The sequence below is a fragment of the Brassica rapa genome, unplaced genomic scaffold (genome assembly GCF_000309985.2).
Source record: "Brassica rapa cultivar Chiifu-401-42 unplaced genomic scaffold, CAAS_Brap_v3.01 Scaffold0060, whole genome shotgun sequence".
NCBI lineage: Eukaryota > Viridiplantae > Streptophyta > Magnoliopsida > Brassicales > Brassicaceae > Brassica > Brassica rapa.
Genome location: NW_022610005.1, coordinates 1 through 15,900, shown reverse-complemented (window position 1 = coordinate 15,900; position 15,900 = coordinate 1). Strand labels below are relative to the sequence as shown.

Sequence of the window (15,900 nt, the reverse complement as noted above, 5' to 3'; positions counted from 1 at the left end):
CCATCTGAGGATGATAGGCTGTCCTCATGTTCATTCTTGTTCCAAAGGCTTTTTGAAAAGCCTGCCAGAAGTAAGAGGTGAACCTAGAGTCTCTGTCCGAGACAATACTAGCCGACACTCCATGCAGACTTACTATCTCGTCCAAGTAAATCCTCACGATCTGATCCACTCCATCTCCTTTCTGCATTGGTAAGAAGTGGGCCGACTTGGTTAGTCTGTCAACCACCACCCAAACCGCATCCTTTTGGTTCCTGGTCGTAGGAAAATCGGTCACAAAATCCATTGTGATGTGATCCCACTTCCACTCTGGTATGGGGAGATTCTAGAGCATACCATTGGGCACTTGATGTTCGGCCTTCAGAAGCTGGCAAGTAGGACACCTCACCACCCACTCGGCTGTTTTCATCCTTACCCAGTGATAGTACCTTTTTAAATCCCTATACATCTTATTCAGCCTGGGGTGGACTGAGAACTTTGACTTATGAGCCTGACTCATAATCTCTTTTTAAGCCCCTTGCTGTTTGGAACACTTACTCGGCCATTCACCAAGATTGTTTCGTTGCTTGTGATCTGATACTCCGTCTTATCGTTAAGAGCCACTTTTTGCAAGTTCTCATCCAAACTCTTGGCCTGCTGTATCCTGGTAAGTAGATCGGCCTGATCCACTTCCTCGGATCCCAATGGCTCATCACGTCCAACCAAGGAATTTAGATGTAGTGACCGAACCATCCCTTCTAGTTCATCCGCTTTTCTTTCGCCCGAGACCTCTGCCCTTCTCCGGCTTAAGGCATCAGCCAATAGGTTAGCCTTGTCTAGATGGTATGATATGTCCAGATCATAATCAGAAACATACTCAATCCATCTTCTTTGTCTCAAGTTCAACTCAGGCTGAGTGAAAATGTTTTCAAGCTCTTCATGAGAATCTGTAAGACCCGAACCCTGGCCTCTCGACCTTATGGAGTCCGCAGGCTTACTTATTAATTTCTTTGCTTGTTTGATCCATTTTTAAGTCTATTAGTTACTAAGTCATATTCGAATATGAGGTTCATAAACAAAGGAACAGATTGCACAGCGGAATAACAATGTATAAACTTTGTATTACTTAGAAACATGGGATTCAATACACAACTTCTTAACAGTCTCATAGACAATCACTAGTTCATCCCTAGCATCATCTAACCACACGTTACACAGCCTCTCACTGACCGAGCCTTCACGGCTCCTTGGCTTGACCAGAACCATCCTTAGTTCCTGAAACCACAACCAGATAGGCATTAATCATAACCGAGAATAGAACGGATTGATTCTACAATGCTTGGCTTGGTTCCTAGAACTTAGATAAACCTCAGTCAACATAATCATAAAACGTATGAACCTACCTACCGTATCCTAAGTCATTCAACCAACCACCCCTTGACTTAGAATCAGATAGATAGTCCAGAATAGAAACAGAACACACGAACAGATCCGGATCGTCCCCAAAGACCAATCCGTCTATCCGGATAGAATCTAGGTGCGACCGGCCAATGGAGTCCGGCTCAATGGCCCAACGGACTCCCTTACCTGATCCGGCCTTAGGCCTGGATCCAATCGGCCGAGTAAGCCTCAAGCCTAATCCGGAAGGCTTAGCAACCGGTCAGACCTTGCGACTCTACCTTGGCTTAGACAAACCGTGACCTTGTCTTAACTAGACAAGCCATAGGCTGATCCATAAGGATCGGTCCTAACCTGTCCCGAAAGACACCGTTTGGAACATGCACCCTTTGGCCAATCGTGCCTCTTGGTCCTCGTACCTTTTGATGTTCGCAACCTTTGGTAACTCGTACCTTTTGGTCCCTGACACCCTTTGGCAACTCACAACCTTTGGACACTCATGACTCTTGACAACTCGTGCCCTTTGGGTCATTCCCAACCGTTCGTCCTAACCGCCCAGTCTTGGTGCGATCGGATCATCCGTCTAACCGACCCGTGTCTAGGCTAGCGGTCTGGTTATGTTCGGCCAAAGCCTAGGGACGTGTCCCTTGGACTCAACCAACACAACCTTTCGTGTTTAACCAGAGAGAAGAGAAGAGAAACGAATTGAAATAGATAAGGAGAGCCGGATGGGACTTAGGAACCGAGCAGAGCCGCGGTGCGGTCGCATGGACCGTCCGTTCGGTCTGATGGAGCCACGGCCCATCACATACCTTGTGAACCACGTCTGGGTTCTCCATGCTCTTCTCCTTGTCTTGATCTCCCATTCTTGACCGGAGTTAGTTCTCAAACGATCAGAGTCGCCGGAACACAACACCACCACAATCGGCCTTTCTCTTGGCCGGAACTCTCTCTTTCTCTCTTTCTTTCTCTCTACGTTTTTCTCTGAGTATTTTACTCTGGAATTGGATAATGAAATCGACCAGAGAGCCCCCATATTTATAGAAAACGAGGGGGTAAGTCTTGCCCCACGAACAGGCACGACTTGCTAGCGAATGGGCACCATCGGCCAAGAGTTGCCCCCTTTCGGCCACTTGCATCCCTTCGCCCTTTCTGATTGGGTTTGGGGTCGGCCACAAGCCCAACCCACGCCCCAGGCCTCCTGGACACAGCCCACGGCCTTGCCCAAGGACCCAACAGCCCATGGCCTCATGGCCGGACCTCACAGCCCGCCACTGACCCGGACCCGGACCATCGGCCTAAAGCCCGGACAGTCCGTCTAGCTGAGATGAGCTGACTCTCAGCTGCCTCAGCTGAGTGAGCTAGTAGTCCAGCTAGTGGAGCTGACTTAGTAGGGACTGAGCTGGAGTGAACTGAACCTAGCTTCCTTGAGCTGGCCGAGCTACTCGTCCACTTCGTCCTAGCTACCGTCTTACTCGTCCTAGCTGTCTCTTAGCTTGTATAAGGTTAAGTCTAAGTTTCCTTATATCCTTAACCTTCTTTCTCGACCATGGAACGCTTGCCTTGATGTCTTAAGACTGGCTTGTACGTTTCCTCGAACCATGGCCGTCCCAACAATCCTATTCAGGATTGGGGGCGTGACAAGTCTCCCCCCCTTGGGATGGATTCGTCCTCGAATCCGAATCGAATGCTTCCTCGGAAACAAACTGATCCAACCACTCTGGGTACTCTGCTTTCATTCTAGCTTCGGTCTCCCAAGTGATTATATCCTGACCATTACAGTCCCAGACGACCTTGACCATCTGGACCGTCTTCTTCCTTGTTGCTTTTTCCATCCTATCTATGATTCGAACTGGCCTCGTTTCCAAGGTTAGGTTCTTACCAAGATCGTCTGGAATGGCAGGAAGAGCGATGTCTTGGTCCGTCAAACATTTCCGAAGTTGGGAGACGTGGAACACATTATGAAATGCGTCCATCTTGGCCGGTAAGTCCAACTTGTAGGCCACCATCCCAACTCTTTCAATGACCTTGAACGGCCCCAAGTATCTCGGGTCTAACTTCCGTCTCCTGGAAATTCGGACTCGTCCTTTGAAGGTAATCATTTTCAGATACACCAAGTCACCTACTTGAAACTCGAGATCTTTCCTTCTTCGATCTGCATAGTTCTTTTGGCGATCTTGTGCCTGTCTCATCTTGTCCCTCAAGAACTTGATCTTTTCGGTTGTATCTTCGACAATCTCCGGACCAATCATGCTGCGTTCCCCAACTTGGGTCCAGCATAAGGGTGTCCTGCATGGACGCCCATACAGAGCTTCGTATGGCGACATGCCAATACTACTATGGAAACTATTGTTGTAAGCAAATTCTACCAGAGGTAGGTGTTTTTCCCAGGAATCACCCCAGTCTAGAACACTTGCTCGCAACATATCTTCCAATGTCTGGATCGTACGTTCAGACTGTCCATCCGTCTGTGGGTGATAGGCCGTACTCATGTTCACTCTTGTCCCTAAGGCCTTTTGGAAAGCCTTCCAGAAGTAAGATGTGAACCTTGAATCCCTATCTGAGACTATGCTTGCCGGCACACCATGTAGTCGGACGATCTCATCAATGTACTTACGTACAATCCGATCTACCCCATCCGACTTCTTGATAGCCAGGAAGTGTGCTGATTTGGTTAGTCGATCAACCACAACCCAAACCGCATCTTTCTTATTCCTTGTGGTAGGGAACCCGGTAACAAAGTCCATTGTGATGTGATCCCATTTCCATTCCGGAATAGGCAAGCTTTGTAATAACCCACTAGGCACCTGATGTTCTGCTTTGATGAGTTGGCAAGTGGAACACTTGGCCACCCATTCCGCTACATCTGCCTTCATACGGATCCAATGATAGAATTTCTTAAGGTTCTGGTACATCTTGGTCGCACCAGGATGAACCGAGAATCTGGACTTATGAGCCTCCCTCATAATCTCTTCCTTTAGACTTCTATCATTAGGAACACTGATCCGACCGTTTACTAGGATGGTACCATCCTTTGCAATCTGGTACTCCGTCCTATCATTCTGAGCAACCTTATTCAGGTTCTCGTCCTGACCTTGAGCCAACCGGATTCGAGTAAGCAGGTCGGTTTGGTTAACCGCCTCCAACCCCAAAGCTTCGGTTGCCGTAGTCAGCACATTCAGCCGCAGAGCTCGGACCATACCGTCCAGGTCGTCCGCCTCCCGTTCGGCCGATACATCAGCCCTCTTCTGGCTCAAAGCGTCTGCTACCAGATTAGCCTTTCCCGGATAGTAGGTGATGTCCAAATCGTAGTCAGCTATGAATTTCATCCACCTCCTCTGCCTTAAGTTTAACTCAGGCTGGGTGAATATATAATTAAGACTCTTATGGTCCGTAAGTATCTGAACTTTGGCGCCATACAAGTATGATCGCCAAATCTTTAAGGCGAATACTACCGCAGCCATTTCGAGATCATGGGTGGGGTAGTTTCCCTCATGTTTCCTCAACTGCCTGGACGCATAGGCAATGACCTTCCCATGCTGGGTCAATACGCAACCTAGCCCAGTGATGGACGCGTCCGTATAGACCACATATGGTTGATCGGCCTCCGGAAGCACTAGGACGGGTGCGCTAGTCAGCATGTTCTTAAGTGCGGAGAAACATTCCTCACACTCTTCAGCCCATGTGAACTTAACGTCCTTCCCAGTCAACCGCGTCATAGGCTGAGCCAAGCTTGCGAATCCTTTCACAAACTTTCTATAGTAACCTGCCAGCCCTAAGAAGCTTCTGACTTCCGTAGCACTGCGTGGTCGGGGCCAATCCTTGATTGCCCTGATCTTCTCTGGATCCACCGAGATGCCCTGATCGGAAACAATATGGCCGAGGAACCCAATACTCTTCTGCCAAAAGCTACATTTACTGAGTTTAGCATAGAGTTTGTGTTCTCGTAATCGTTCCAGCAAGGCTCTCAAGTGTTTCCTATGAGATTCCTCATCCTTGGAATAAATTAGGATATCATCAATGAAGATGATCACGAATTCATCCAAGAAATCTCGGAACACGCTGTTCATCATTTTCATGAAAGCGGCAGGTGCATTGGTCAGACCGAACGGCATCACTACGAACTTGTAATGACCGTACCTGGTCCTAAATGCCGTCTTCCTAATATCATTTGGCTCTATAGGGATCTGATGATACCCTGAAGCCAAATCAATCTTGGAAAACCACTTGGCTCCTTTGAGTTGATCCAACAGCTCGTCTATCCTGTTCAACCCTCGATAGTCGATGCACAGACGCATGCTACCATCCTTCTTTTTCACAAAGAGGACTGGTGCACCCCAAGGGGAGATACTTGGCCGTATGAACCCCTTGTCAAGCAATTCTTCCAATTGCTTCTTTAGCTCGGCCATCTCGGCCGGAGCCATCCGGTACGGACTCTTGGACAGCGGAGCTGTCCCTGGCTCTAGTTCAATCGTAAATGGATCCGACCTATCAGGGGGGACACCCTGAGGTACCTGGAACACATCTGGGAACTTCGACACCAACGAATCCTCTGAAAGGTCTTTCAGACAGACAGAACTGCCCGGCTCTGTAGTTGTAATTGTAGCCAAAAAGGACTGACAACCCTGTTCCAACATCCGAATCGCTCGAACTGCTGAAACCACTACTTTCTCTTGAGCCGGACACAGACATTGGTACTGGATCGGTCGAAGCCCAGTCTCCAATTGCACACGACCTCTATGGCAATCGAGAGTGGCCCGATACTTTCCCAACCAGTCCATACCTAGGATCACTTCGTGATTCTTTAGGTGGACACAGACCAAATCCACAGGGAATACCTTTCCCTGTATTGACACTGGGATATTTGACATGAGACCTAGTGAGTTCATGGCTTGCCCTCCGGCCGCCCTCACTATCCCAAAATTATCTCCAGCGTCCAGACAGAACAGACCCTTTCCGACCAGTCCCGGACTCACAAAACTATGTGTAGCCCCTGTGTCGAAAAGTACGTGGGTTTCCACACCACCAATCATGAGGGTTCCTAACAGAGACCCTCATCAGAATCCCCTAGACATTCTAGGTTCCATACCAAGCATTTTCTACTTGAATGTAAAAAGAAAAATTTAGGAATTACCAGAGATCGAATCAAACGATCCAGAAGCGCCGTCGTCCCGGGACAGCTCATACACCCTTGGTGTTGTGGTCGGCCTACTCTGGGTCGACTTGCCTGTGTCTCCACGGCCCTTCCCTTGTCCTCCTTGTAGCTTAGGACAGTCCGACTTGTAGTGTCCAGTCTTGCCACATAGGAAGCAAGTCACGGAGCCGCTGCCACTGGACTGGTCTGAGAATCGGTTTGGTCGAGTGCAGTTTTGGATCGTGTGATCCATGCTGCCACATCGCACACAAGCCCCCATGGCCTTCCAGCACTCACCGGGATGATTCTTTCCACACTTGGGACATGTAGGTCGGCCACCAGAGGTCTTACCTCCGTCCACCTGGTCCCACTTCCTCTTTTTATCATTTGTTTTGCCCGACGGGCCAGACTGTGACTTAGCCTTAAGCTTAGCTTCTTCAGCCAAGTTAGACTCTAGCAAAGCCACCCGTTCCACCAGTTCTCCGACGGTGTTGAAAGTGCGGATCGAGCAATGGGTCTTCAGTTCGGGCCTTAGGCCTCGGATGAACCTACGGACCTGGACTGCCTCGTCCTCCAGCTCTCTTCCAACAAACCGTCTGAGCCGGTTGAACTCTTCTTCGTACTCTCGTACGGTCCTGCGGCCTTGGGCCAAATCTAGAAACTGAGCTTCCAGACGATCCCAAGCCTCAGCAGGGAAGTATTTGCGGTTGAATTCAACTTCAAAGTCCGCAAAACTTTCCAGACTCCCATTGGTGCGCTTGTCCACTGCAAGCCACCAGTTATGCGCGTCCCCTTCCAGGAAGTGAACCGCAATGTCGCGTCTGTAATCCACTGGACAGCGAGTTGATTGAAAGTTTCGGACCAGCCTACTCCTCCACTCGTCTGCCACAATAGGGTCGGTGCTACCGGAGAAATGCTTCGTACCCAACCTGGATAAATGTTGAAGCAGACTCAGATAGTCCACCTTCTTTTCAGACTTTTCCGGTGGATCGATCTCGATCACCTCAACCGTTTCCACAACTGGACCATTGGTGTTGGGGGTGGTCGTAGCCACAGGCGTAGCCTGGCCAACCGAGGAGTTCACTAGTGGCGTGAACAGTTGCGCCATAGCCGCAACCTGAGTCCCCATTACCTTCATGGCCTCTAACAAGTCCTCTTTGGACAGTGTTGCGGGCACATTAGCCGTTCCATCGGCCACTCTCTCATGCTGGTCACCATCACGGTTAGCGTTCGAGGATTCCACTTCCTCATCACTCTCCCGATGTTCCTGACCATCCTGTTGCGTCCCCGTAAGATTAGCCTGATCAGTTGGCAACACGTCTCTAGTGTCAGCTGCGGCCGGATCGGTTTGCAATCCGGATAGATTGGTCCCGTCCATGGCCACTTGACTAGACTGACCGGCTGTTTTCTTACTCTTTCGGGACTTTCCCGATTTGCTTTTTCCAGCCTAAGGATTCAGACAATGTTAGTACGAAACACACTAACATAAACAAAACAAAACAATCCCTAGACTAAGCAATCAAACCTCACCGTGAGACCTAATCAGCTGGCTGCGTGTGTGTGTGTGTGGACTGCCTAACCCAACTATCCTAGAATCAAGCATGCTCTGATACCAACTTGTAAGACCCGAACCCTGGCCTCTCGACCTGATGGAGTCCGCAGGCTTACTTATTAATTTCTTGCTTGTTTGATCCATTTTTAAGTCTATTAGTTACTAAGTCATATTCGAATATGAGGTTCATAAACAAAGGAACAGATTGCACAGCGGAATAACAATGTATAAACTTTGTATTACTTAGAAACATGAGATTCAATACACAACTTCTTAACAGTCTCATAGACAATCACTAGTTCATCCCTAGCATCATCTAACCACACGTTACACAGCCTCTCACTGACCGAGCCTTCACGGCTCCTTGGCTTGACCAGAACCATCCTTAGTTCCTGAAACCACAACCAGATAAGCATTAATCATAACCGAGAATAGAACGGATTGATTCTACAATGCTTGGCTTGGTTCCTAGAACTTAGATAAACCTCAGTCAACATAATCATAAAACGTATGAACCTACCTACCGTATCCTAAGTCATTCAACCAACCACCCCTTGACTTAGAATCAGATAGATAGTCCAGAATAGATAAACAGAACACACGAACAGATCCGGATCGTCCCCAAAGACCAATCCGTCTATCCGGATAGAATCTAGGTGCGACCGGCCAATGGAGTCCGGCTCAATGCCCCAACGGACTCCCTTACCTGATCCGGCCTTAGGCCTGGATCCAATCGGCCTAGTAAGCCTCAAGCGTAATCCAGAAGGCTTAGCAACCGGTCACACCTTGCGACTCTACCTTGGCTTAGGCAAACCGTGACCTTGTCTTAACTAGACAAGCCATAGGCTGATCCATAAGGATCGGTCCTAACCTGTCCCGAAAAACACCGTTTGGAACATGCACCCTTTGGCCAATCGTGCCTCTTGGTCCTCATACCTTTTGATGTTCGCAACCTTTGGTAACTCGTACCTTTTGGTCCCTGACACCCTTTGGCAACTCACAACCTTTGTACACTTATGACTCTTGACAACTCGTGCCCTTTGGGTCATTCCCAACCGTTTGTCCTAACCGCCCAGTCTTGGTGCGATCGGATCATCCATCTAACCGACCCGTGTCTAGGCTAGCGGTCTGGTTATGTTTAGCCAAAGCCTAGGGACGTGTCCCTTGGACTCAACCAACATAACCTTTCGTGTTTAACCAGAGAGAAGAGAAGAGAAACGAATTGAAACAGAGCAGAGCCACGGTGCGGTCGCATGGACCGTCCGTTCGGTCTGATGGAGCCACGGCCCATCACATACCTTGTGAACCACGTCTGGGTTCTCCAAGCTCTTCTCCTTGTCTTGATCTCCCATTCTTGACCGGAGTTAGTTCTCAAACGATCAGAGTCGCTGGAACACAACACCACCACAATCGGCCTTTCTCTTGGCCGGAACTTTCTCTTTCTCTCTTTCTTTCTCTCTACGTTTTTCTCTGAGTATTTTACTCTGGAATTGGATAATGAAATCGACCAGAGAGCCCCCATATTTATAGAAAATGAGGGGGTAAGTCTTGCCCCACGAACAGGCACGACTTGCTAGCGAATGGGCACCATCGGCCAAGAGTTGCCCCCTTTCGGCCACTTGCATCCCTTCGCCCTTTCTGATTGGGTTTGGGGTCGGCCACAAGCCCAACCCACGCCCCAGGCCTCCTGGACACAGCCCACGGCCTTGCCCAAGGACCCAACAGCCCATGGCCTCATGGCCGGACCTCACAGCCCGCCACTGACCCGGACCCGGACCATCGGCCTAAAGCCCGGACAGTCCGTCTAGCTGAGATGAGCTGACTCTCAGCTGCCTCAGCTGAGTGAGCTAGTAGTCCAGCTAGTGGAGCTGACTTAGTAGGGACTGAGCTGGAGTGAACTGAACCTAGCTTCCTTGAGCTGGCCGAGCTACTCGTCCACTTCGTCCTAGCTACCGTCTTACTCGTCCTAGCTGTCTCTTAGCTTGTATAAGGTTAAGTCTAAGTTTCCTTATATCCTTAACCTTCTTTCTCGACCATAGAACGCTTGCCTTGATGTCTTAAGACTGGCTTTTACGTTTCCTCGAAACATGGCCGTCCCAACAATCCTATTCAGGATTGGGGGCGTGACACCATCTCTAGATCATGGATCGGATAATTCCCTTCATGCTTTCTCAGCAGTCTAGAAGCATAAGCAATCACCTTCCCATGTTTCAGGACGAATCCCAACCCAGTGATGGACGCATCCGTATAGACCACATAAGGTTGATCTCCCTCCGGCAATACCAATATTGGTGCATTCGTCAGCATATCCTTTAGAGCTGAGAAACACTTCTCACACCCTTCATTCCAGGAAAACTTCACATCCTTGCATGTAAGTCGTGTCATGGGTTGAGCCAAACTGGCAAACCCCTTGACATACATTCTGTAGTATCCGGCCAGCCCTAGGAAACTCCTAACCTCAGTAGCATTCCTAGGCTGTGGCCAATCTCGTATAGTCTGAACCTTCTCCTGATCTACTGACACGCCCTGATCAGACACAATGTGTCCGAGTAACCCAACGCTTTTCTGCCAGAAACTACACTTGCTTAGTTTGGCAAAGAGTTTTTGTTCCCTCAAACGTCCTAGTACGGCCCTGAGATGCTTCTCATGGTCTTCCTTGTTTCTGGAATATACAAGTATGTCATCTATGAAGATGATTACAAATTCATCCAAGAAATCTCAAACGATACCATTCATCTTCTTCATGAATGCAGCTGGTGCATTGGTTAGACCAAATGGCATAACCACAAACTCATAGTGGCCATACCTGGTCCGGAACGCCGTCTTCCTGATATCATTAGGCTCAATTGGGATCTGATGATACTAGGCGAAATCAATCTTGGAAAACCATTTGGCCCCTTTGAGCTGATGCAACAGCTAATCAATTCTGGGTAATGGGTACTTGTTCTTCACAGTAACCCTATTCAACCCTCGGTAATCAATACACAGCCTGAAGCTACCAGCCTTTTTCTTCACAAAAAGAACTGGTGCTCCCCAAGGCGAGACACTTGGTCGTATGAACCCTTTGTCCAACAACTCTTCCAGTTGCTTCTTTAGCTCGGCCATCTCGACAGGAGCCATACGATATGGACTTTTGGACATTGGGGCCGTCCCTGGTTCTAGTTCTATTATGAACCGGCCAGCCCTATCAGGGGGAATGCCCTGTGGTGCCCGAAACACATCCTCAAACTCTTTAACCAGCGGAATCCCGTCCGGGTCACCAGCCCCTACAACCTCCTTAGTGGCGATTGTGACCAAAAAGGCCTCACAACCCTTCTCAAGCATCCATTCCACTTGGACTGCTGATATCACTAAGCATCCAGAGGTCAGACGAATACCTTGGAACCTGATCGGGGGTCCACACCCAGTCTCAAACTGCACCCTTCCTCTGTGACAGTCCAGAGTAGCCTGATTCTTTCCAAGCCAGTCCATGCCTAATATAAACTCATGATTCTTAAGGCAGACCACAACCAGATCCATAGGCATAACTCTATACTGGATCACTATTGGGATATCCTTTACTCGCCCTAATGAATGCATTACTTGCCCACCGGCCGCATTCACTATGCAAGGATCATCCTCCGTTCCCATCTGGAACAACCCTTTTCCAATCATATCTGGGCTCACAAAGCTGTGAGTAGCTCCAGTATCAAACAGTACGTGTGTTTCCACACCACCAATACATAGGGTCCCTACATAAGACCCCTCTTTTCTAATCATCTAATCCATTCTAAGTTATGTACCATGCCAATCTACTGAATTGAAAAAGAATGGATCTAGAATGTTACCAGTGATGGTCCAGCCTCTGATGCGTCCTTGGTCAGTTCATACACACGCGGTGCTGAGGTCTGACCTCGGGTCTGGCTTGGCTTGCTGGCCTCCCCACGTCCTTTAGCCTCAGCTTGCATCTTGGGACATTCCCAGCGTAGGTGTCCCATCTTGCTGCAGTAATGACAGCTTCTGGGGTCACTCCCCAAGCCCTGTCCACGGTTCTCTGACCGTCCAGGACAGTCTCGAGCAAAGTGGCCCATCTTGCCACAACGGGTGCAAGCCCCCTTTGCCTTCCAACACTCTCCACCGTGATGCCTTCTGCATGAAGGACACTCCGGCCTATCACTTGAGGCCTTGCCCCCTTCGGCCGTGTCCCTCTTTCTCTTCCGGTCGCTTCCGGATCCACTAGAAGCCGTGTGGCCCCTAGACTTCAGCTTGGCCTCTTCAGCCGAGTTAGTCTCCACCATAACCATGCGTTCCACCAGTTCAGACACTGTCTAGAAGTGACCAACGGAGCAATAGGTTCGAAGTTCGACCCTTAGGCCTCGAACAAATCTACGTATCTGTACCGTCTCCTCCTCCAACTCCTTGCCCACATATCGTCTGAGCCGGATGAACTTCTCTTCGTACTCACGTATTATCATGCGTCCTTGAGTCAAGTCTAGGAACTGAGACTCCAGACGGTCCCAAGCTTCAGCTGAGAAGTATTTGTGGTTGAACTCCACCTCGAAGTTTGAGAACCGCTCAATTGTCCCATTGGTGCGTTTGTCTAGAGCTAACCACCAGTTATGTGTGTCACCTTCCAGGAAGTGAACCACAATGTCCTTTTTGTACTCCTCTGGGCAACGAGTTGAGCTGAAATTCCGAGCCAATCTGCTCCTCCACTCGTCCGCCTCAATGGGATCAGAACTACAAGCAAACTGCTTCGTACCCAGCTTGAAGATGTGAGCTAGAAGGATCAAGTAATCCACTCTCCTAACTGGATGAGCTGGTGGATCAATCTCCATTACCTCAGCTTTGACCGAAGCTCGGTCCTCGGCTGTCCTGGCAGCTGTTCGAGCTACTTGTGCAGCTGCACGAGCTACACCAGATGCTTTCCCAGCTGTCCTAGCTGCTCTTTGAGTTGCCTGAACCGTGGCCTGAGCTGGGGTGATCTGGCCAACCGATGAGTTCAAAAAAGGGGTAAATTCATGCGTGAAAGCCAACATCTGAGTGCCAATGGCCTTAACCACATCCGTCACCTCCCGCATAGATGGCTTGGCCAACTCCTCCGCCCCATCTCCAGGTCCGGTCTCGTCTCCTACATGGGAGGAATCACCTTCCTCCTCCCGTCCCTCTTGTTGTTGCTCACCCAGGTTATCAACCTGAACCTCAGTAGGCAGGAACGTCGCGAAGGGTTCCCCGGTCTTCTCATTAACCAGCCCCGTCTGGGGTGGTAACACTTGAGTGGGGTTGGCCCCATCTCCTATGACCTGTCCAGAACCACCAGCCGCTTCCTTGCCCTTCCGGGACTTAGTCCGCTTAGTTCCCTTAGGCAAAAACACTTAGTGTTAGTCCAAACGTATAAACCTCATCTCATGATTAGAACTAAGCAAAACAACATCAAACCAAACAAACAAACACAAACAACCCGTGAGACCAAGCAGTCGAACGTGTAGTGAACACATAACCCAAACCAATCCTAGAATCAAGCATGCTCTGATACCAACTTGTAAGACCCGATCTCGGCTCTTAAGCCCAAACTGATCTGCGGCCTTAACCTTTCAATCTAAGTCCGAGTGAACCAAGTTTTAAGTCTTATCTTTCTAAATTCAATTCAATTCAACTGAGGTTCAATACAATCAATCTAAACAAGGAAACATAAGGGGAAAATCAATTGTATAAATATAAACTGAGATTCATACATCATTCTTAGGTTCGTCCTAATAAGTTATACACACTTAGTCTAACATAAGTTCACAAGTTGCACAATAGGCTATCAGTATTTCACATCTATCTACAATGACCCATTCACCACACATCTTCCCATGGCCTGAGTCTTCACGGTGCCTTTCCCTTACCACGGTCCATGTCCGATCCTGAAACCACACAAGACACAATGCACATTCATATGGCGATATCCTAACATCAAGTCTAGATAAGCATGGTTCGGCTACTTAGAATCTATAACCTGTCCAAACCAACATACTCAAATAAATTCCCAAAAACTAATTAAAATTCATGATAATCCTTGATAAATCCCAACTAAGAGATTCCCATAAACAGTTTCCAATGAAACACACTAGAACGTCCATATCCGACCATGAATAGTCCCGCCAAAGGCCAAGGACTTGGATACTGAACCGGCCAGGGCCTTGGTTCTGTGTTCCCTGTATGACCAGAACAAACAAACACAATAATCTGATAGGACAAGCAAATCTAAAGAGATAGAGAGAGTAGATGTAGGAGCACAGCAGACCGGCCACAAGCCCGATCGAATCATCAGCTCTAAGGCCGATCGCTTGCCGTCCACACCACTGACCTTAGGTGTTCTCTCCCCAGGCGCCATTTCCTTCACTTTGTCCTTCTCTCTGTCTCTCTGTCTGGTATCCATCTCCTCAGGCCTTGCTTCCCACGATCCGGTTTCTCCTGGAACAGCCAAGCCTCTCCCCGGTTCTCTCCTTGGATCGTCGGTTCTCTCTTCTCTTTTTGGTGTTTGTCTCTCACGATTTTGGCAGAGGTTCCCCTCAAGAATTCTGTGTCAAATTCTGGATCCAGGGCTCAGTATTTATAGAGAGAGGGAGTCGGAACTGCCATGGGGCCGAAGGGGTGGGAGTTGTAACCGAAAAAGTGTCTCTCTCTCCCTTGCAACCGTTAGGCAATAACTGCCCCCAACCGGTCCTCAACTACCTCCAACTGCTCCTGTCCCTGCCGGTTCTCTATCCTGAAACCAAGGCCAAGACCTTTAACTGACCGTCCACACCGTTGCCGCACCATCTAACCAAACCACCATAACCATCCTTTTAACCGCCCCAACGGTCCCGGACATGAACACTCGGCCCAACTGAGTTGAGCTGACTACTAGCTGGTCCCAGCTGAGTGAGCTAGTCCTTATAGCTCCACGAGCTGATGCATACTGACTAAGCTCCCATTAAGCTTCCCTGAGCTGCCCAAGCTCGGCCCCGTCCAGCTCCCACATCACTCGTCCAGCTCTATTAAACCCATTCTTTCTTCACCCTGGTTAAGTCTCAACACTTTGATGCCCTTAACCCTCTGTCTGAGCCATGATACGCTTGTCTACTGGTCTAATGACCTGACTGGTGCGTCTCCCCGCACCATGGCTCGTCCCAACGATCCTATCTCGGACCGCGGACATGACAGACTGTTTGGGTGATTTTGGCCCACATGGGCTGTCTGTTCAGTACACACAGGACGTCTGTGGGTGTCCACCAGCACACACAGGACGTCCGTGGCTGTCCGTCAGCACACACATAATGTCCATGGCTGTCCATGTGTGTCCGTCAGCACACGACCTCTGTTTCCCAAGTGATTTCATCCTTGCCATTGTATTCCCACATGACCTTGATCATGGGAATGGTCTTCTTCCTTGTTGCGTTTTCTGTTCGATCCACTATGAGGACCGGCCTCGTCCCTAGAGTCAGATTCTTACCCAAATCCGTATGGATCTCGGGTAGTACTATGTCCTGATCAGACAAACATTTTCGGAGTTGGGACACATGAAACACGTTATGGAACGCATCCATGGCTGGTGGCAGTTCCAACTTATAAGCCAACTCCCCAACTCTTTCTATGATTTTGAATGGACCCAAGTACCTAGGGTCTAGTTTTCTTCTGCCAGAAACTCTAGCCCTTCCTTTGATGTGTGATCATCTTGAGATAGACCAAGTCTTCATCTTCAAACTCAAGATGTTTCATCCGTCTATCTGCAAACTCTTTTGACGCTCCTGTGCTTGTTTTCATTTTCTCCTTTAAGAACCTTTTTCTCAGTGGTTTCTTCCACTATCTCAGGACCCAACATGCTCCTCCCCCC

General features: G+C 49.1%; 1 protein-coding gene across 1 annotated transcript; it reads right to left on the bottom strand.

Annotated features, from left to right (window-relative positions):
* Window positions 1-3,821: 3,821 nt before the first annotated feature.
* LOC117129695 lies at window positions 3,822-14,418 on the bottom strand (the record flags this gene model as incomplete). The annotated part of the gene is made up of 7 exons (XM_033282991.1): window positions 14,392-14,418; window positions 12,881-13,399; window positions 12,440-12,706; window positions 11,888-12,367; window positions 5,731-5,891; window positions 4,644-5,535; window positions 3,822-3,887 (listed from the first exon to the last, which is right to left on the bottom strand). Coding segments are annotated over exons 1-7 (2,412 nt in total), but the record flags the coding sequence as incomplete, so codon positions are not given.
* Between the last annotated feature and the right edge of the window lie 1,482 nt (window positions 14,419-15,900).